Source organism: Pleurodeles waltl, chromosome 9 (assembly GCF_031143425.1).
Source record: "Pleurodeles waltl isolate 20211129_DDA chromosome 9, aPleWal1.hap1.20221129, whole genome shotgun sequence".
Lineage (NCBI taxonomy): Eukaryota > Metazoa > Chordata > Amphibia > Caudata > Salamandridae > Pleurodeles > Pleurodeles waltl.
Genome location: NC_090448.1, coordinates 324,155,756 through 324,176,687, shown reverse-complemented (window position 1 = coordinate 324,176,687; position 20,932 = coordinate 324,155,756). Strand labels below are relative to the sequence as shown.

Sequence of the window (20,932 nt, the reverse complement as noted above, 5' to 3'; positions counted from 1 at the left end):
AGCGCTCACCAGAAGAAGGGTATTTGGCGTGCATCGCCAAGGACGTCCGGACCCTCGGGGTCTACCACAGACGGAGCACCCACTGCCGGAAAAGATGGGAGGACCTGCGCCGCTGGAGCAAGTAGACAGCAGAGGCCCAGCTGGGGATGGCCTCCCAAAGTGGAAGGGGTGCCCATCGCACCATGACCCCCCCTGATGTCCCGGATCCTGGCAATGGCATATCTGGAGTTGGATGGGCGCTTGAGGGCATCACAGCAGCCACAAGGGGGTGAGTACACTCTCATTCAGCTGACTCTGTGCGCATAACGAGGTGTCTGGGTGGGGGAGGTGGGCAGTGGGTTCCCCTAGGCCAGGGCGAACTTGGTAGGCAAGGTCCCTTGTGAGGCAGGCTATGTGGCACCCCAACCCCACTAGTGGTAAGAGCCATCTACACCTAGTCAGGCTCCTGTGACTTCCAGGTGTGCAGCAATTGGGCTTAGGCCTCATACCCCATGGTCAGGTGAAATTTCTAGGAACTGTTAGTGTATGGCGTGGTGTAGAGGGCTGCTCCATGTGTGTTGTGTCCGCCAACGGTAGTGGTGTTGCATGCACTGAACATGTTTTTCTTCTGTTCCCCCCCCCTTTTTTGTGGTCTACCTGTTCTTGTGTGCAATAGCATTATCAGGCAGGGGAGCATTGGCACCAGAGCAGGAGGGAGTTGCAACCCACTTGGCCCTGGAGAGTGAAGCAACGGAGTCTGAAGCCACCAGTGGGACGGAGGGCGAGGGGAGCTCCACAGCAGGGACAGGAGCATACACGAGCGACAGCGACGACTCCTCTCATGAGAGCTCCTTTGCGGTGGCGGGCCCCTCTGTGCCCACTGCATCAACAGGTACAACCACCACCCCCCTACCAGCACGGCCCTCCCAGCAGCCCCTCAGCGTGTGTCCCGTGCCCGCTCACCCAGGAGGGTGGGCATCTCCTTCGCCCCAGGCACCTCAGGCCCTGCCCCAGTCAGCCCTGCTGCCCTCAGTGAGCAGGCTATTGACTTTCCTGAGATCCCTCACTGTTGGACAATCTACCATTTTGAATGCCATCCAGGGTGTTGAGAGGCATTTGCAACAAACAAATGCATGCCTGGAGGGCATTCATTCTGGACAGGCGGCCCAACAGTGATGGCAGCCATTGTCCCTGTGTCCAGCCTCCCCCCTCCAACTTCTTCCACCCAGGACCAATCCCCTGTACCTCAGCCTATCCCAAGCACACTATCAGACCAGCATGTACGCACTTCAACACACAAGAGTGGCTCAGGCAAACATAAGCACCACACATCCCAAAGGCACTCACACAAGCACCATCCCCATGCAGACACACCAACATCCACTGCCTTCACTGGGTCGCCCTCCTCCATGTCCTCCTCCTCCCTCCCTGTCTCGTCTCCACTCACACCTGCATGCACTACATCCTCACCCACTACCTCCATCACCAGCACGCCCATCACCACACACCGCTCATGTGCAATCACCACCCCCACTACCATTCACACATCCCCTGAGTCCTCTCCCAGTGTGTCTGTGAGCACTCCACCCAAAGTACACAATCGCAGACACACACCAACCCACCCAACAGCCATCCACCTCACAACAGCCTCCGGCCCATGCACCGTCACCCAGATTCAGCAGACATACACCTCCTACAACCACTACCTCTTCCTCCACTCCGAAACCCCCTCCATTTTCCCGTCCCAGTGTGTCTAAAAAACTCTTCCTGGCTAACACTGACCTCTTCCCTACACCTCCCCCCCCCGTCCTCCCCCTAGGGCCAGGCTTTCCAGGTCCCAGCCCAGCCCCTCAGCCACCAAATCCCCAGGCACAGTGGTGCCAGCAACTGGTGAGACAGACCATGAGGACCACCTGCTGGGATCTAGGATAAGCCCCAAGAGCCCCCTCTCTCCTCCTCCAAGCATATGCTGAGCCAGCACAAGCTTCAGCCCAGGCAGGCATGAAAACAAAGTGGGATGAGAGAGAGGGAGGGTGCACGTCCACACTGGTGTGTATGTGAGAGAGAGAAAAAGATGTATGTGAAAAAGATAATGATAAGCTGTTTGCGAGTATGAGAGAAACAAGGCAGTGTGTTTCAGTGTCTACGGACGCATAAGAGAGGGCATGAGTTCTGTGTATGTGAGAGAGAGGATGGGCTGTGTGTGTGGGTGAGAAAGAGTGAGGATGCACTGTGTGTTCGAGTGTCTGCGGATGTGTGAGAGGGGATGAGCTGTATGTGTGTATGAAAGAGAGGGAGGATGGGCTGTGTGTGAGAGAGAGGGAAGATGCCCTGTATGTTCGAGTATCTGAGGACATGTGAGAGAGGGGATGAGCTGTGTGTCTGTATGTGTGTTTGAGAGAGAGAATGAGCTGTGTATGTGCTTGAGAGAGAGGGAGAATGAGCTGTGTGTGTTCAAGTGTCTGCGGACGCGTGAAAGAGAGGGAATGAGCTGTGTGTTTGAAAGAGAGAGGATTGGATGTGTGGGAGTGTGTGTGTGAGAGAGAGAGGGAGGATGTGCTGTGTGTTCAAGTGTCTAATGATGTGTGACAGAGGGGATGAGCTGTCTGTAAAACAGAGAGAGGATGGGATGTGTGTATGTGTGTGCGTGTGTGTAGGAGAGGATCCGCTGTGTGTTGTGTGTGAGTGAGGATGGGCTGTATGAGTGTGTATGTGTGTGAGAGAGAGGATGCACTATGTGTTGTGTGAGGGGGATGGACTGTGTGCGCACACTCATGAGAGCAAGAGAGAGTTTGCGCTGTGTGTTGTATGAGAGAGAGTATGGCATGTGTTGGTGTGCGTGTGTTTGTGAGAGAGACAGAGAGGATGGAAGGTGTGCTGTGTGTGTGAGAGAAGGGATGTGCTGTGTGAGAGAAGGAATGAGCTGTGTACGAGACAGAGGGGATGGGCTGTGTGTGTGTTGTGTGTGTATGTGTGAAAGAGAGGATGGGCTGAATGGCTGTGTTGTGTGAGAGAGGTTGGGCTGTGTGTGAGAGAAGGAATGTGCTGTGTTTGTGAGAGTAGATGAGCGTTGTGTGTGGAAGAGAGAAAGGAAGGGCTGTATGAGTGAAGGCTGGGATGTGTGTATGTACTGCAGAAGGCTTGGCTCTATTAGTGAGTGTGTGTGAGAAAGAGAGAGACGGCTGTGTGCAATATGAGTACGCGATATGTTGTGTATCTGGTTGTGTAATAAATAGCGCACAATAAGAACTGTGTGGGTGAAAATATGAGCTGTGTGAGTGGGTGTGTTACGTAGGCCACAGATTTTGTGGACATGTGTGTTTTGTGCATATGAGATCAGTGGCATCTCCTCCATTAGTGCGGAGGAGCTGCCCCCCCCCGCAGCAGGCGCTGCAAACCTTTAAAAGTAAAACTATAAGAAACTATGTTTATTATATTTCTATTTTTAAAGGGGGGGGGGGGGCATGGGTGAAGAGCACCGAAGGGAGTGCACACAGAACTCCCCTCAGTGTGCATGTATGTTTAGCCGGCCGGCTCGGGCCGGCCAAACACACATGCGCACAAGGGCTTTCTTCAACCCAGCTCTGTCTTGCAGAGTTGGAGAGAGCAGCCGTCCCATGCTCCCAGTCTGGTTTGCTTTGGAGCGCCCAGCCAGGGCGTTCCAGCCAATCATAACGTTGCTTTGAGCAGCACCATGATTGGCCGCAGTGCAGGCTGGGAGCCTGCAGTGCAGCAGGAGCGACGTCCAGGTAAGTTTAAAAAAAAATTATGGTCCACCCGGACCTTTTCAAGTCGCCAGCCGTGACTGTATGAGATATGTTTGGGTAAGAGAAGTATGGAACATGTGTGTGAGAGAGCATGGGCTGTGTGTGTACTCTAGAAGGGGGTGGGTTGTGTGCGCGCAAGGGAAGGTCTGGGATGTGTGTCTGTGTGTATGAGAGAAGGATCGGCTCTCAGTGTGTTTTTGTGTGTGAGAGGGAGAAACAGGCTGTGAACACGTGTGTGAGAGATAAGCTGTGTAGTTGTTTCTGTGATTCTAAGTGAATATGCATATGACCTGCGTGTGTGTGTGAAATGTGAGCTTTGTGTCTGAGAAGTGCTGTGGGCATGTTTGTGTGTATCAGTGCATATATGCTGCGTGTATGAGAAAAAACTATGGGGTATACCCGTGTGAAGATGTGTTTTCTCTGTGGGTGGTGCATGAGAGACGAATGAGGGGATGGCTGTGTGTGTGTGTCTGTGTGAGAAAGAGATTGGACTGTGTTTGGGACTGGGGAGAAAGATGGGCTGTCTGTGCATTTGTGCATATCAGAGGGTGGGCCGTGAATGCATGTGTGAGAGAGAGAAGGGGCTGTGTGCACACGTGTGTTTGTGAGAGAGAGGGTGGGCTGTGTGTGCAGGCGTGAGAGAGAGGCTATGGGCTGTGAGTGTGTGCGTGCATGTGCGAGAGAGGGTGGGCTGTGTGTGTGTAGGAAGTTGGCTCTGTATGTGCTATTTCAAAGTAAGGAATAGCATGCACAGAGTCCAAGGGTTCCCCTTAGAGGTAAGATAGTGGCAAAAAGAGATAATACCAATGCTCTATTTTGTGGTGGTGTGGTCGAGCAGTAGGCTTATCAAAGGAGTAGTATTAAGCATTTGTTGTACATACACACAGGCAATAAATGAGGAACACACACTCAGAGACAAATCCAGCCAATAGGTTTTGTTATAGAAAAATATATTTTCTTAGTTTATTTTAAGAACCACAGGTTCAAATTCTACATGTAATATCTCATTTGAAAGGTATTGCAGGTAAGTACTTTAGGAACTTTGAATAATCACAGTAGCATATATACTTTTTACATAAAACACAATAAGCTGTTTTAAAAGTGGACACAGTGCAATTTTCACAGTTCCTTGGGGAGGTAAAGTATTGTTATTTTTAGCAGGTAAGTAAATCACTTACAGGTCTCAGTTTTGGGTCCAAGGTAGCCCTCCGTTGGGGGTTCAGAGCAACCCCAAAGTTACCACACCAGCAGCTCAGGGCCGGTCAGGTGCAGAGGTCAAAGAGGTCCCAAAAACACATAGGCTTCAATGGAGAGAAGGGGGTGCCCCTGTTCCAGTCTGCCAGCAGGTAAGTACCCGCGTCTTCGGAGGGCAGACCAGGGGGGTTTTGTAGGGCACCGGGGGGGGACACAAGTCAGCACAAAAAGTACACCCTCAGCAGCGCGGGGGCGGCCGGGTGCAGTGTGTAAACAAGCGTCGGGTTCTCTGTAGATTTCAATGGGAGACCAAAGGGTCTCTTCAGCGGTGCAGGCAGGCAAGGGGGGGGGCTCCTCGGGGTAGCCACCACCTGGGCAAGGGAGAGGGCCTCCTGGGGGTCACTCCTGCACAGAAGTTCCATTCCTTCAGGTGCTGGGGGCTGCGGGTGCAGGGTCTTTTCCAGCCGTCGGGACTTTAGGTTCAGGCAGTCGCGGTCAGGGGGAGCCTCGGGATTCCCTCTGCAGGCGTCGCTGTGGGGGCTCAGGGGGGACAACTCTGGTTACTCACGGACTCGGAGTCGCCGGAGGGTCCTCCCTGAGGTGTTGGTTCTCCACCAGTCGAGTCGGGGTCGCCGGGTGCAGTGTTGCAAGTCTCACGCTTCTTGCGGGGAGTTGCAGGGGTCTTTAAATCTGCTCCTTTGAAACAAAGTTGCAGTTCTTTTGGAGCAGTGCCGCTGTCCTCGGGAGTTTCTTGTCTTTCTTGAAGCAGGGCAGTCCTCTGAGGATTCAGAGGTCGCTGGTCCTTTGGAAAGCGTCGCTGGAGCAGGTTTCTTTGGAAGGCAGGAGACAGGCCGGTAAGACTGGGGCCAAAGCAGTTGGTGTCTTCTGTTCTTCTTCTGCAGGGGTTTTTCAGCTCAGCAGTCCTCTTCTTCTTGTAGTTTCAGGAATCTCAATTCTTAGGTTCAGGGAAGCCCTTAAATACTAAATTTAAGGGCGTGTTTAAGTCTGGGGGGTTAGTAGCCAATGGCTACTAGCCCTGAGGGTGGGTACACCCTCTTTGTGCCTCCTCCCAAGGGGAGGGGGTCACATCCCTAATCCTATTGGGGGAATCCTCCATCTGCAAGATGGAGGATTTCTAAAAGTTAGAGTCACTTCAACTCAGGACACCTTAGGGGCTGTCCTGACTGGCCAGTGACTCCTCCTTGTTATTCTCATTATTTCCTCCGGCCTTGCCGCCAAAAGTGGGGGCCGTGGCCGGAGGGGGCGGGCAACTGCACTAGCTGGAGTGTCCTGCGGTGCTGGAACAAAGGGGTGGGCCTTTGAGGCTCACCGCCAGGTGTTACAGCTCCTGCCTGGGGGAGGTGTTAGCATCTCCACCCAGTGCAGGCTTTGTTACTGGCCCATGGGGCCAGCAACATGTCTCGGTTGTGGCAGGCTGCTGGAACCAGTCAGCCTACACAGATAGTCGGTTAAGGTTTCAGGGGGCACCTCTAAGGTGCCCTCTGGGGTGCATTTTACAATAAAATGTACACTGGCATCAGAGCACATTTATTGTGCTGAGAAGTTTGATACCAAACTTCCCAGTTTTCAGTATAGCCATTATGGTGCTGTGGAGTTCGTGTTTGACAGACTCCCAGACCATATACTCTTATGGCTACCCTGCACTTACAATGTCTAAGGTTTTGTTTAGACACTGTAGGGGCACAGCGCTCATGCACTGGTGCCCTCACCTATGGTATAGTGCACCCTGCCTTAGGGCTGTAAGGCCTGCTAGAGGGGTGACTTATCTATACTTGCATAGGCAGTGAGAGGCTGGCATGGCACCCTGAGGGGAGTGCCATGTCGACTTACTCATTTTGTTCTCACCAGCACACACAAGCTGGCAAGCAGTGTGTCTGTGCTGAGTGAGGGGTCTCCAGGGTGGCATAAGACATGCTGCAGCCCTTAGAGACCTTCCCTGGTATCAGGGCCCTTGGTACCAGAGGTACCAGTTACAAGGGACTTACCTGGATGCCAGGGTGTGCCAATTGTGGATACAAAAGTACAGGTTAGGGAAAGAACACTGGTGCTGGGGCCTGGTTAGCAGGCCTCAGCACACTTTCAATTCAAAACATAGCATCAGCAAAGGCAAAAAGTCAGGGGGTAACCATGCCAAGGAGGCATTTCCTTACAGTGTGCATGACAGAAAATTAAGTGCCTCTCTCTTTGACACACACCTTTGGAGAGTCAAAGGGCACGGGTGTGTGTGAGGGGTTAAATAGAGGTTGCTGTGGCAGCCAAGGAGGTCGGTGTGCTTTTATGAGTTATTTTATATTGTGCTTATACCAGCAGATGGTAGCTTTGCAGAGCTCAGTAAGGGGGTAGGGAAAGTTCAAAGAGCCACTAAGGGCCCTATTTCCTTCCCTGCAGAGGGCCCAAGACACATTGGCAACTGCGTAATTTAGCACTCCAATATATGAAGTAAAGCCACCCTATTGAAAAAACGTAACCTGGTCCAGAGCACGCTGGGGAAACAGTCTGCAATGGGTTACAGATATTTAAAGAAGTTTTGGTATCCTAAACTACCAGTCGACATACCTTTGGGAAGCATTAATTCCAAATATGTGTCAGAGTTTACAACAGAAATTAAAAAACAACCAGTTATACCAGTACGCTCCATTCTTGAGTGCCTATAGTCTGCTGCAAAATCTCCTTCTGTTCGAGCATTTAAGGCACGAAGCTGGGACGTATTACACAAACCCATAACAAAGTGCATTTTTTTGCCGTCGCCCCCAAACGAGATTACTTATAGGCTCATCCATTCGACTTCAGATGGTCCAAAATGAAGTAGCCAGAAAAATCTTCAAGCTACCCAAATTCTCCTCAGCCAAAGATGCCTTGGCCTCTCTGCATTGGTTACCAGTGGAGAAAATAATAAAATTCAAGGCACTATGCATAACTCACAGGGCAATCAATCACAGGCAACCTAACATGATCAGGGCTCTTCTCATGTCTTATGCCCCCAATAGGACTTTAAGGTCCTGGAACACTGTTCTGCTGAAGGTCCCTCACGTTCAAAAGTCCAGATAGGAAGGAGGGTCCTTCTCCTATTATTCCCCAAAATTGTGGAATTCAATGCCTATCGGCTTGAGAGCAGAGACCAATGAGGTTACATTTAGGAAGCCTCTTAAAACCTGGCTTTATGGCAACTAACTTTATACATATTAAGAGGCCAGAACAATGCCTATTCTCACAGCACTGGGAAGCCTTAGAGTAGCTACGTGCTTTACAAGTTTGCATAAGGGGGAATTGAGATGAGATAAGATGTGGGTATGTGGACTACCATCCACAATGAAAGTACTTCACCTGTGACTGTTTGGGGTCAGATTGCTGAAGTGTGCAAACTTTTGTATTTTAGACTATAATAGGCACATGGGTGATGTTGATAGAGTTGATCGAAGGCTGAAACCTTACACTGCTGTTAGGAAGGCTTACATTTGGTATAAGCTGAATATCCATTTATTTCACTTAGCAACCTTTAATGCTTTTCAAGGATTGTTCTCAAGAGTCAAAGATGACATTTGTTTAGTTTCAGCAGTCTGTGATAGGCAGCCTTGTTACAATGGAACAGGCAAGTGTTCCTAGAGTTGGAGTGGTGGAGGATATGGCTAGTTCGAAAGATCGGCACTTTACTGATCACATTCCCCCAACACCTAAAAAAGACTTTCCCAGTAGGCGATGTAAAGTCCGTATGCAAAGAGGTGCGTGGAAGAAGAGTCTTATGTACTGCCCGACTGTCCTTCTAAACCTGGGCTATGTGTGCCCGCCTGTTTCAGAATGTACCACAACCAAAAGAACTCTTGTGAGCTACCATGGGTGTGAAAGGGAACTGCCTGTTCTATATTGTTTTATATTTTTTGTTCAGTTTCATGTATTTAGTTAGAGCTTTTGTGTTTGTAGTTTTGTATTTACTTACAATCAATTTGTGTTTTCTTTTTTGCTAAAAAACAATGTGATGGTGCTGTGAGTGGCCTAGCACTTGGCTAGACAGGGCGGAGTTGCGCTTGGCTGGCGGTGTGTGAGCTGGTGATTGGCTGGCAGTGTGAGTGTGTGAGCTGGTGCTTGGCTGGCAGTGTGAGTAGTAACTTGCTGCTGGTCATTACACACGATGCTAGCCAAATCCCAGTCCGCACACTGTCAGCCGGTGTGATGGCTGTTCGAGTCATGTGGACCCTTGCATGGCACTATCTGGTGATGTGAGTGTTGGAATGTGCTGGGCCCGTGGTTGGTTGTGTGAACAGTATTGTGTGTGTCACGTGTGAAAGGTGTGTGAATGGACTATAAAGCGGTTGGTGCCTTGACACGCCTTTACCACTCACAAGCCGTGTCGTCGGTTCAGTTTTTTTGACCTTTCAATTATTAACAGTGCATTTCACTTTTGTAAAATCCACTAGTAAAATGTTATATATTGAACCATCACTCACCTTTGTGCCAAATCCAACCAGAATGTGTGTGCACTTGACGAATATATGGTTGTGCAGCAATAATTGTCTTTTCTGCCAGGATGTACATTGTCTCTACAATGTCTCTTGTTGTGAGTGTTGTCAATGTGGTGGGCCCCCCTCCAGCGATGTGAATGGTCTTGTGTGTCTCAGGTATGAAAGCAGTGTGAATGATCTGTAAAACAGTTAGTGTCTTGTCGCAGCTCTACAGCTCACGGGTTGTGAGTAATTGGTTCAGTTTTTTGGCCTTCCAATTAATAACAGTGCATTTCATTTTTGTGAAATCTCTTGTTAATAAAATGTCATATTGCACCTTCACTCACTCTTGTACCAAATCCAACCGTATGTGTGCAAAAAGGATGGTGGGTAGCCACAAGACATATTTATTGCACTTTTCCTCTCAGTTGAGAATTCATATTCCGAAAAAAACCCGCTCTGCTGTAATCAGGCGTCGAATCACACCTCTGACATGCTGGGTGTCTCGGGTGGGACCCAAATAATAAAGCATGCCACCAAGTACGTTGATGGTGAGGAGTCTTTTTAACAAAACCTAAGGGAGTTTTTTCCACAATTTTGAGTGTTTGGGACATCACAGAAGTTAGAGTCTTGGTGGCGTGCCCACTTCTTGCGTAGGGAAAATCTACCAACTCTACATATGCTTCAAAAGTAGACACCAAAGAGGAGCAGGGTGGTGTGCCTCTCGTGGAACTCAACAAGTTTTCATACCCACAATGCCCTCCAAATATCAAAATGTGACTAAAATCACATATTTTCCTTGCCATATTCTTCCAGAAACAGAAATAAACCACACATGTCCTACCACCCAGCGTACAACTCTCTCTCCCGATAAAGATGATACCTCACTTGTGTGGGTGTCCAAAGCAGAGTCACCCTAAAAATGTAATTTTAAAAAACTGCGCTTATGAACACGCTTTGGAGTTCCGCTCAATCTCTACACGTTTTTGGCCCTTCCCTAACGCAGGAACTTGACCCACCCACACAAGTGAGGTATCATTTTTATCGGGAGACTGAGGGTAACGATGAGTGGTAGGAAATTTATGTCTCTCTTCAAATTCCAAAACTTTCCGTCAAAGAAATGAGGAAAATTTATTTTTTAGACAAATATCAATATTTGCAAGGGATTCTGGGTAGAAAAATTTGATTAGAGCCACACAAGTCACTCCATCCAGGATTCCGCCAAGTGTCTAGTTTTAAAAAATTTACATGTTTCTAGGTTTCGGACGAGCTAGGGCCAAAGTCCACAGCTAAGCACACTGCAAAAAAAAACAGTAAATTTTCTGTGTAAAAAATGTGATGTGATCACGTTGCTTTATGGTGTGTTTCCTGTCGCAGGAACTAGGCCTACCCACACAAGTGAGGTACCGTTTTTATCGGGAGACTTGAGGGAATGCTGGGTCGAAGGAAGTTTGTGGCTCCCCTCAGATTGTATAACTTTACATCACAGAAATGTGAGGAAAATTTGCTTTTTTAGACCAATGTTTAGGTTTGCAAGGGATTCTGGGTAGACAAATGTGGTAAGAGCCACACAAGTCACCCCATTCTGGATTTCACTTGGTGTCTAGTTTTCAGAAATGTACAGGTTTGCTAGGTTTCCCTAGGTGCCGGCTGAGCTAAGGCCCAAAACCCACATTTGCAAGAGAGAGCGAGGTCATTTTGAGAAATGCCCTCTAATTCACGAGCTAGTTGAGGTACCCCCAAATTCAGAGAGGTGCCAACAACCACTGCTTCTAAGCTCCATATCTTGTGCTCATTTAGAAAATACATAGGTTTCCTTAATACCTTTTCTTCGCTCTTTATATTTTATCAAAGACATTGTGGTATACCCAGTACACAATGAAAACCCATTGCAAGGTGCAGCTCATTTATTGGCTCTTGGTACCTCAGGTCCTTGGTGAACCTATAAGCCCTATATATCTCTGCAACCATAAGGGTCCAGCGGATGTAATGGTACATTGCTTTTGAGAATCTGCTATAGCTGGACAAAGTTACAGATGAAAACAGACAAAAATGGCTGTTTATTTTAAACTCCGTTTCAATTTTTTTTTTATTTCAACTGTTACTTTCTATAGAAAAACCTTGAAGGATCTACACAAATGACTCCTTGCTGAATCCAGAATTTGGTCTACTTTTCAGAAATATATAGCTTTCCGGGATCCAACATTGGTTTCACACCTATTAGTGTCACTAACTGGAAGGATGTTGAAAGCACAAAAAAATAGGAAAAATGGGCTATGTCCCAGTAAAAAGCCAAAACTGTGCTGAATTTTTTTTTTTTTTCTGATTCTAGTCTGTCTGTTCCTGAAAGCTGGGAAGATGGTGATTTTAGCACCTCAAAGCCTTCGTTGATGATATTTTGTTGTAATAGTTGGCATGTACAATGTAGAATGTGTAGTAGAATGTGTTAGTTCATATTAAGAATGTGCGGGGAAAAGTGACAGTTGGGCTAGGAAGCTGTGCTGATCTGGTGGTGTCGGTTATCAAATAAAAAGAAACATAAATTTCTTATATAAATGGATTGTTATTTACAACAAGTTGGCGACAAGCGTTTTTGGGTCTCATCGACTCCATCGTTGCTACATTATTATGAAGATGGCGTGTCTGACAGCTATTGGCATTTTGGATTGTGTGGACGAGCATTTTATTGGCGATATACACAGTGATTTTGGCTTTGTGAAGATATTGTGACCGTCTGTCTTATGATGGACACACTGATTTCACCTTCGTGAAGATACTGTAACCGTTGGTCTCAGCGTTTCCACTTCTATCGTTTACATATCGCCGCTCCTCGTGCCCACCATACCTTTGATCTAGGAAGCTTGCTTGTTTCCTAGTAAATGTTGCTGTGTGTTAGACAACGTTGGATTGTTTCGCGTGCTGTTTCTATTGAGAACAGATTGTGCCCAATTTGCAATAGAAACAGAACGAACGCAGATAGCGGCCATTTTGAATTGGGAATATTGAGTAAAACAAGGGCAACTCCTGCTGAAATCAGATGACTACTGCGGCCATTTTGTGTGTCGATTTTGGAATACAAGGCCTTCAGTTGACCAGCAAGTAAGCGGTGGCCATTTTAAGTAGAAACAATTTTGATGTTATAGGCTGGAATCAATTTTTGCCAGAGAATTTCAGAGATACAAGAAGAGCATTTTAGGAAGTTGTGAAATATAAAAAAAAGAAAAGAAAAAAAAAGAAAAGAAGACAAATTATATTTACAACTATTAATATGGCTCATAATATTATTATTAGTCAACCTGCATTGTTTTTAAATAATCCTGGCAAACCTATAATGAAATGGAAAAATTGGCAGAGAGCATTTGAAAATTACTCAGTGGCTATTGATGGTAAAAAATGTGATCATCAATGAAAAAAAGCATTGATGTTTGGCCTATTAGGCAATACAGGTCAAGAGATATTTGATAATCTACCAGAATATGAATCGTCTCCTGGTCAATTTATTCACCTGACTGAGTATGAGGAAGCAGTTAACCGTATGGAAAAAACAATTCACGGAGGAACCCAATGTATGATGGAGCGGCACAGTTTTTTCAAGCGGAAGCAAAAATCGAAAATGAAAGTGTTACTGAGTATATTGCTTCTTTGAGAGTTTTTGCATCTTCATGTGAATTTAATGAGATGACATATTTATATTCATAATAAATATTTATTTCAATGTTATTAAAAAAAATACAAGAAAGGTTGCTTGCATGCAGAAATCCAACATTACATGAGGTTATCGACATAGCCAAAGGGATTGAGAGATCGTAACTATCTACCAAAGCTTTAACATCTGTAGATGTTTCTAACACAGATGTGTATATGGTACAGGATTAAAAGACTAAAGTACTGAATAAAGACAAGGATAGCAAGTACAATGGAAGGAAGGGTGTACAATGTTATAGATGTGGGTCTAACTCACATTTGGTTAACAATTCCAAATGTCCTGCTTTAGGGACAAAATGTGTTAAATGTAAAAAAAAATTGGCCATTTTGCTGTTGTATGTAGAAGTACAAAAGAGGGCAACCATACTAGAATTAATACAGTTGATAATTTTGATGAAGAAATGTGTGCAAATATTGTGCTAACTGTAGATGATGATTGTTGTAGATGTGTAACAAACAGATTTAAAGCACCACTTGGTTGTGTCAGCATTGGGGGGAAAGAATTGAAAGTCATGGCAGATTCAGGTTCTCCTATTACTATATTAGATAAGAACAATTTTGAAAACATTTGGAAAAATATGAAATTAGAAAAGAGTGATGTAAACCCAAAGGCATTTTGAGAATTTGACATTAACATGGTGGGATATTTTTGTGACACTTTGCAATTTAAAAATCGCAGCATCAACAGTAAGATATATATTGCTGAAAATGGCAGGAACATTGTTGGTTGGCAGGATTTGGGTAAACTAGGAATAATTTTGAAACCGGAATCACCAAATCCAATCATTCTAGGAGACATACCATGTTCAGAAGTGAACAGTGTAGAGGATACCGATATGTGCTTGACTCTTGAAAAGGTTTTGACAGATAATCAGGATGTATTTGCGAATCATATTGGATGTGTGAAGGGATTTGAATATGAAATTAAGTTGAAAGCAACGGCTACACCTGCCATTTATAAAGTGCGTCCTGTTCCACTTACAGTTAGAGGGGAATTAAAAGATTTATTACAGAAATTGTGTGATTGAACGCACAGATTCTTTTGAGTGGGTGTCGGCTATTGTAGTTACAAAGAAAAAAACTGGTGATATAAGGTTGTGTGCTAACTTGAGATCCTTGAACACAAATATTGTAGTTGATTGTCATCCTTTACCCAGGATTCAAGAGATTCTGGCAGCTACTAATGGTTCAAGATATTTTTCGTTGATTGACCTTAAGTCAGCATATCATCAAGTCAAATTGTGTGAATCATCAAATTATTATACCACTTTTGTAATATCATTTGGAGCGTATAGGTATGTACATTTAACTTTTGGACTTGCATCAGCGGCAAGTGTATTTCAAAAGCTTATGGATTTTCTCTTTAAAGATATGGAAGGTATTGAGAAATTTCAAGATGATATTTTGGTACATGCAAAAACATCTTCTGAACACAATATTATTTTGAATAAGGTGTTGAGGATTTTAAAAGAAAGAGGAATGACATTAGATCAAAATGTAAATTCTTATGTACAGAAATAGAGTATTTGGGGCACACTTTATCAGCTGAAGGTATAAAACCGAAAGAGGATTTACTAAAAGCAATCCGTGAAGTGCCCAGACCTACAGATAAGGATACTCTTAAATCTTTTCTTGGATTGAGTGAGTGCTACTCTAGGTTCATTATGAATTATACTAGTCTAGTTGAACTTCTTAGAAAACTATTAATAAAGAAGGTGAAGTTTGAATGGACAGATGAGCAAGAATCTGCATTTATAAACATGAAAAATGCCATATGGAAGGCACCAGCTTTGCAGCCTTATGATACCAAAGGGCGTAACAGGATTACGGTTGACGCTACTGCGACGGGTATAGGTGCTGTGTTTACTCAAATAGTATCAGGAAAGGAATATACAGTAGACTTTGTTTCTAGAATGCTTCGGAAATTGGAATGTTTCTACAGCACTATCGAAAGAGAAGCCTTGGCTTGTGTTTGGGCTGTAGAGAAATTGAAGAGATATCTTTGGTGCAATGAGTTTGAGTTAGTAACTGATCATAAACCACTGGTGTGCATGATGGATGGAAGGAGTAATATGAAGGCATATTCTAGGTTAATTAGACTGATATCTAAATTACAAGAATATAATTTTGTGATAAAACACATTTCAGGTGGTTTAAATAAACATGCTGATTGTTTATCCAGGTTACCTTTGGAAGATGATGATCAAAGAAAGATTTCGGATGATGAGTGTGTTGTGGCTTATGTGGATGCAGTGGAACTTTGTGATGGTGTGATTTCTGCTGAGGAATGGTGTAAGGCTTGTGAAAGTGATTTGATATTACAGCAAGTTATGAAATATGTCATTGAGGGGTGGCCTGCTAACAGAAATGTAGGCAATGTATTGAAAACATTTTCACAAGTAGCTGATAAACTGAGTATTGAATGTGGAATTTTAATGAGACATGTGTATGTTCCACTGCAAATTTTAAAGAAAAGGTTGATTGAGTTGGCCCACAAAGGACATCCAGGTACTAGTCTCACAAAGAAAGCTCTAAGGTCATATTATTGGCGGCCTGGGCTTGACAGTGATGCTAATATGTATTTGGATAATTGTGTGGCATGTATTAAATCTGACAAACATTGGAAATTGAGCAAAAAAGAATTGCAACCTATTTCGATACCTGGGAGAAAATAGCTATAAATATTTCAGGACCATTTAGTTTACTTGATTGTGATATGTGTTACTTAATTGTTGTCACCGATTATTATTGTAAATGGATTCACTGGAAAAGTTTTTAAAAAAATTGTATTGAAACTGTTATTGTGTTTGCAATTGAAGGTTTACCTAGAATCTTGGTATCTGATAATGGTACACAATTAACTTCACAAAATAATGTGTAAATTTCTGAAGTGTCATATTATTCAACAAGAAAAAAGTACTCTTTACAATCCTTCATCAAATGGTCAGGTGGAACGTACGAACAGATTTATGAAAGAAGGAATTCAATTAGCAATAGCATCAAAATCAGATGTATGTGTATTTTTACGGGAGAAAGTGTACGGGTATAATAGTACTGCAAATTCTACGACTGGATTTTCACCTTTCTTTTTGATGAGAGGCAGAAAGTAAAAACGTTTCTCACTCCTAAGTTTGGCAAGGTTGCGAATGACTAATAAGGTCAAAATTGTTGATGACAATGAACTTCAAGTTAAACGAAAAATTATTGACAAGTAAAAACTGAAAAATTATTATGATTGAATAAATAGAGTCAGATCTGGAGTGTTTAATGTAGGTGACTGGGTACTTGTGAAAAAAACTTATAAAGTGTTTAAAGGAGAGTCGGTGTACACTTCACCAGCACAAATTTTGAAAGTTTCTAATGGTTCTGTTCTTTTGAAAGATAAGGGGTGGTGGTAAAAATGCTATTGTTTTATTAAAACCACATCAAGAGATACTATTGAGAAATGAAGGAAATGAAGATGTTTATTTGGAAATACAAGATTATTTTGATTTTGGAGACTTTACTAGTGATGGAGTTGAGGGAAAATGCAATTGCAGAATTAACAAAAGTAGTAGTATGAGTAATGATAGCAATGTTTGTGTCAATGAAAGGCAAAATTCAGAAACGGAACAGAGAGTTACTTAGAATTACTTATCTGATGTAACTGATGTAAACGTGAGAACTAGAAGGAAAATACATGTTCCAAATAAGTATTCAGAATTTGTAATGTATTAATATTTATGTTATTTATTAATAATTAAAAAAAAATGTATTATTATTGTTTTGGTTGGAAAAAAAGGAGATGTTGTAATAGTTGGTATGTAGAATATGTAATAGAATGTAGAATGTGTTAGTTCGTATTAAGAATGTACGGGGGAAAGTGTCAGTTGGGCTAGGAAGCTGTGGTAATCGGGCGGTGTCGGTGAGCCCTGTTAATTGATATAACTACCAAATGAAAAGAAACATAATTCTTATATAAACGGATTCTTATTTACAACACATTTGTATGCAAAAGAACTGATGCTTTCTTCTGCAACACTTTTTCCCCAAAACCCTAAAATTTGGCTGTATTTTGCCTAATTTTGTGATCCCCTCCAGGACAATCCACAAACCCTGGGTACCTTTAGAATCCCCAGGATGTTGGAAAAAACAAAAGGATGCAAATCTGGCATGGATACCTTATGTGGACAAAAAGGTATGGGGGCCTAGGTGCAAACTTCTCCAAATAGCCCAAAAAAGGCTTACCATGGGGCTGGGGGAAAGGCCTAGCAGTGAAAGGATAAACAAGAAATCTATCAATAGAATCTCGACACACCCCTACCCCATGGGGAGAGCAATCTGCATTCTTGAATCCTATAAACGCTCACTTTGAGGTCAGCCGAAAGCAAAGTAAACAGCATCTCCTGACATGTGACCTCAGACTCAATTGCACAGCAAATGTGATGTGACCAGACAAGAACATCTACAGGCCTGTTACCAAAAAAACAAGTTGGTGCAGGATTCTGTAAACACAGTTTAAGCATGGGCAGTGACAAACCGAGCTGGGGAACCTAACGCAAATATAGCCATACAAACCAAAATGCAAATGGCAAGCAAAGGACAGAATGTATTCCCAGGTCAACTTTCTGAAACGCCACAAAAATTTATTTTGCAAGCCAGACTACAACCTAAAAAAAAGTGGGCAGTAACGCAAATGTTCCTGAGACCATAACACATTGTGAGATTAATATACAAACCAACTGGTTTTAGTGCTTTCAAATTGAAAAAACAATACACACTTACCTTTTCACAAAACCAGTCAGTAGGGTCGGGTACATACGTCAAAGAGACCTTAATGCCACCAATAACCATCGAACCCTGTTCAAAAAATGGAAATACTTAATTACACGATCTAACAATTTGAAAAAAAACTTTGAACAGGAAATGAACATGGTAATTTCTTCAATATGCAAATATATACAGCAACATTTTAATCCACCTAGTAAAACGTTTTAGGGGGCCTAGGCTAAACTCGAATCAGAAAACAGAATGAAATAAATCATTACTATGTCTGCCATCAGAGTCTTGAAATAAATAGAAGTAGACAACCTGATGCTCTGGTGTACTAGATCAGTGGTTCTCAACCTTTTGTCGGTACCCATTTTATCATTACTGGAATCTGGGACCCCCAGTGTGCATTAGAACCTGGGAATCTCCCACTGAATCACTAGTCTATTCACTACTGTATTCCAGAGACCCCTGCCTAAACACACGATGATTTGAACTGCAAAACAAAACACATAAAAATACAGAAGCAACCATTCATCATTAAAGCATTCATCAAACACATAGACAATCATAACTTTCTATTAAATTTGCAAACAAATATAAATAAAATTAAAACATGTAATAGGAAGGTTGGAGCTTTTCTAAATTCAATTGAACCATACTACATTCTGATTAATGCACCTGCACTGCAATTTCAAATTCCTTTACATTTACAGTAGGTATTAACATTTTCAATTGTACTTTAAGTTCATTTATTTATATACACTTTTTTAATCTGTTAATATTATTTAATTTTCTAAGCAGTCACAAACCCCTGGGGAGGTTTCATGGTCCCCAGACCACAGGCTGGGAACCGCTATATCAGATGCTACCTATGTCAGAGAATTAAAAATTGTAGAACAATGCCTACATGGCTAAAAAAAAAGTTAAATTGGCAGCAGACAAATGGGAGAATTCATAGTAAAATCGCTGATATAATGTACAACAATCTCCTGCTATGGTATCCATCAGCCTATGAAAATTGTGCCAACAAGGGCACTCAGTTTAAATCCATCAATGTATTACTGAGTCTGAGTACTTAAGAAACAAATGTATATTAGTTTGTTCTTTTAAAGGCAATCGAAGAGGGCCTATGTGGATGCTTTTATGAATAAGAAATATTGCTGGTAAAAATGTAATCAATGAAATTTAAGTGATAATTTCTAGGGCTAGGCAAAGGACCTCCTTTAAAACCTAATTGAAAGGAAAGAAAAACACTTTATCTAAGAAATGTGTACTGAAGAAGGCACAGACCAACTGTGTTCACAGAGATATATGTTACAGGAACCGCCTGCCAGACCTGCAGTCATCCTTGAATGAATCAATAAAGCTGAGTAAGTTTGTGGAATTAATTTGATGCAGTGACGTTAGAAATTGAAGTAGGTGGGTCTACGCACTTAAACCATACAAAAACTCCTACCTATGCGATTTTGTTAAGTCCACAGACAAGACTGTTTCATCAGTATACATTTTTTTTTTAATGCTTTGGCACCCCAAGGACTCTTTCGGGAATCAACAGAAACACAGGGGACTTCGAGGTCTCCCTGACATAACACCCATTTTTTAGCTCACAGAAGTGATGGGACACATAAGAAAGATAGAGGTGTACATAAAAGACGAACAGAGTAAGGGGACAGGCCGAGTTTTATAGACCTTACTTTTCTTTGGGATTTAATTATTTATTGATAGTACTGCTGCAAAATCAAATGGATTGTACAAAGGGAAAATGACAAACGTTTATCTCTGGCACAGTACAGGCAGGAGAACAACTGGTTTAAAACAATTAGTTTTCAAATAAGCCAGTCAATTAACAAACTCCAACATTTCCACTGTTCAAAGATCTAGTCTAAATGCCAATCGAATTTCAGGATTTCTCTAAACTATCAGTGAGATTTACAACAAGTGTCAAGAACCATCCTACCTCTCCCAGTCCTTCCAAAGTTCTTAATATTTAAGAACAATAGTGAATACAACTTTCAGAATTCCACGAGATTTACTGGACTCCATTGCCCAATAACGGAACTAACAGTATTTTAGACCACCCACAAAAAAATGCTTATTCCACATAATAAAATTGCCCACATGATGGCCATTGGCTTTACAAAAACAAGGCAATTTAGGATACGTTTTGTGCGAGGTGACAAATATTTAAGATCCTTAAGTATTTAGCTAATCTGTAACCAAAGAAGTTTACTTGCACAGTTAGTTGACGTTTAAAAGTCTGAAACTGACATGCAGATACTGACTAGCTATCATTGGGTTAAAACACAGCATACGTGCCACTGCATATCCCAGAAAGCAGAGAAAATACACCTCATCCTGAAATACTACAATGTAGGAACATATGTATTTGGCTAACTATCTGGAGTTATCTTCAAAATGATTTCATGGGTCTTTAGGCTGAAATCCATCTATACATTTCTGGTAATTTTTCACACACAAAGGTATGAACGCAACAAAAGTAGTAAAGATATTTTGTAGCAGATTATATTTATCAATGGAGCATAGATCGCTCCACCTCCTACTTTCACATACTTTCCAGTAATGACTTGTAATGCTGCAATATTATCCAAAGTGCTATGATTATGCCTAAGCCCTGTTTGCTCCAGGGGAGTGATATTGTTCTCCTCAGCGCAAATAGTTAGTCTGGAAAGCAGACCTTTAGCAAAGATTTTCCTGATAATGTCCAGAAGGACAATCTGCCGGTAGTTAGCTGGAGATTTACGATCGCCCTTCTTAAATAAAGGCACAATAATACTACCGAACCAGGAGGATGGGATACTCCTGCAAAGGAGGCACCTCCTAAAAACCACAAATAAAATCTTACTCCATGAGCAAATATCCTGTTTTATTACCGAAATGGGTAATTCGTCAGGACCCATTGTGACGGAGAGGCGCATAGCTCGAATGGCCAGCTCTATCTCCTTTACTGTAGGAGGATCAATGGAACGTGACCCATCACTTTCGGGAAGCAGGAACAATTCAACCCCATTTGATGCATAAAGGGCAGCGATAAACTCAGTCCAACGAGATTCAGCTATG

General features: G+C 43.2%; 1 protein-coding gene across 2 annotated transcripts in view; it reads right to left on the bottom strand.

Annotated features, from left to right (window-relative positions):
* Positions 1 to 20,932, bottom strand: part of RBM6 (RNA binding motif protein 6) — a 1,032,809-nt gene that overhangs the window by 447,409 nt on the left and 564,468 nt on the right. For both annotated transcript variants that reach the window (XM_069206836.1, XM_069206837.1), the window contains one exon: positions 17,867 to 17,941. In XM_069206836.1, coding sequence (XP_069062937.1) covers positions 17,867 to 17,941 — 75 coding nt within the window. The remainder of the gene's footprint in view (positions 1 to 17,866; positions 17,942 to 20,932) is intronic.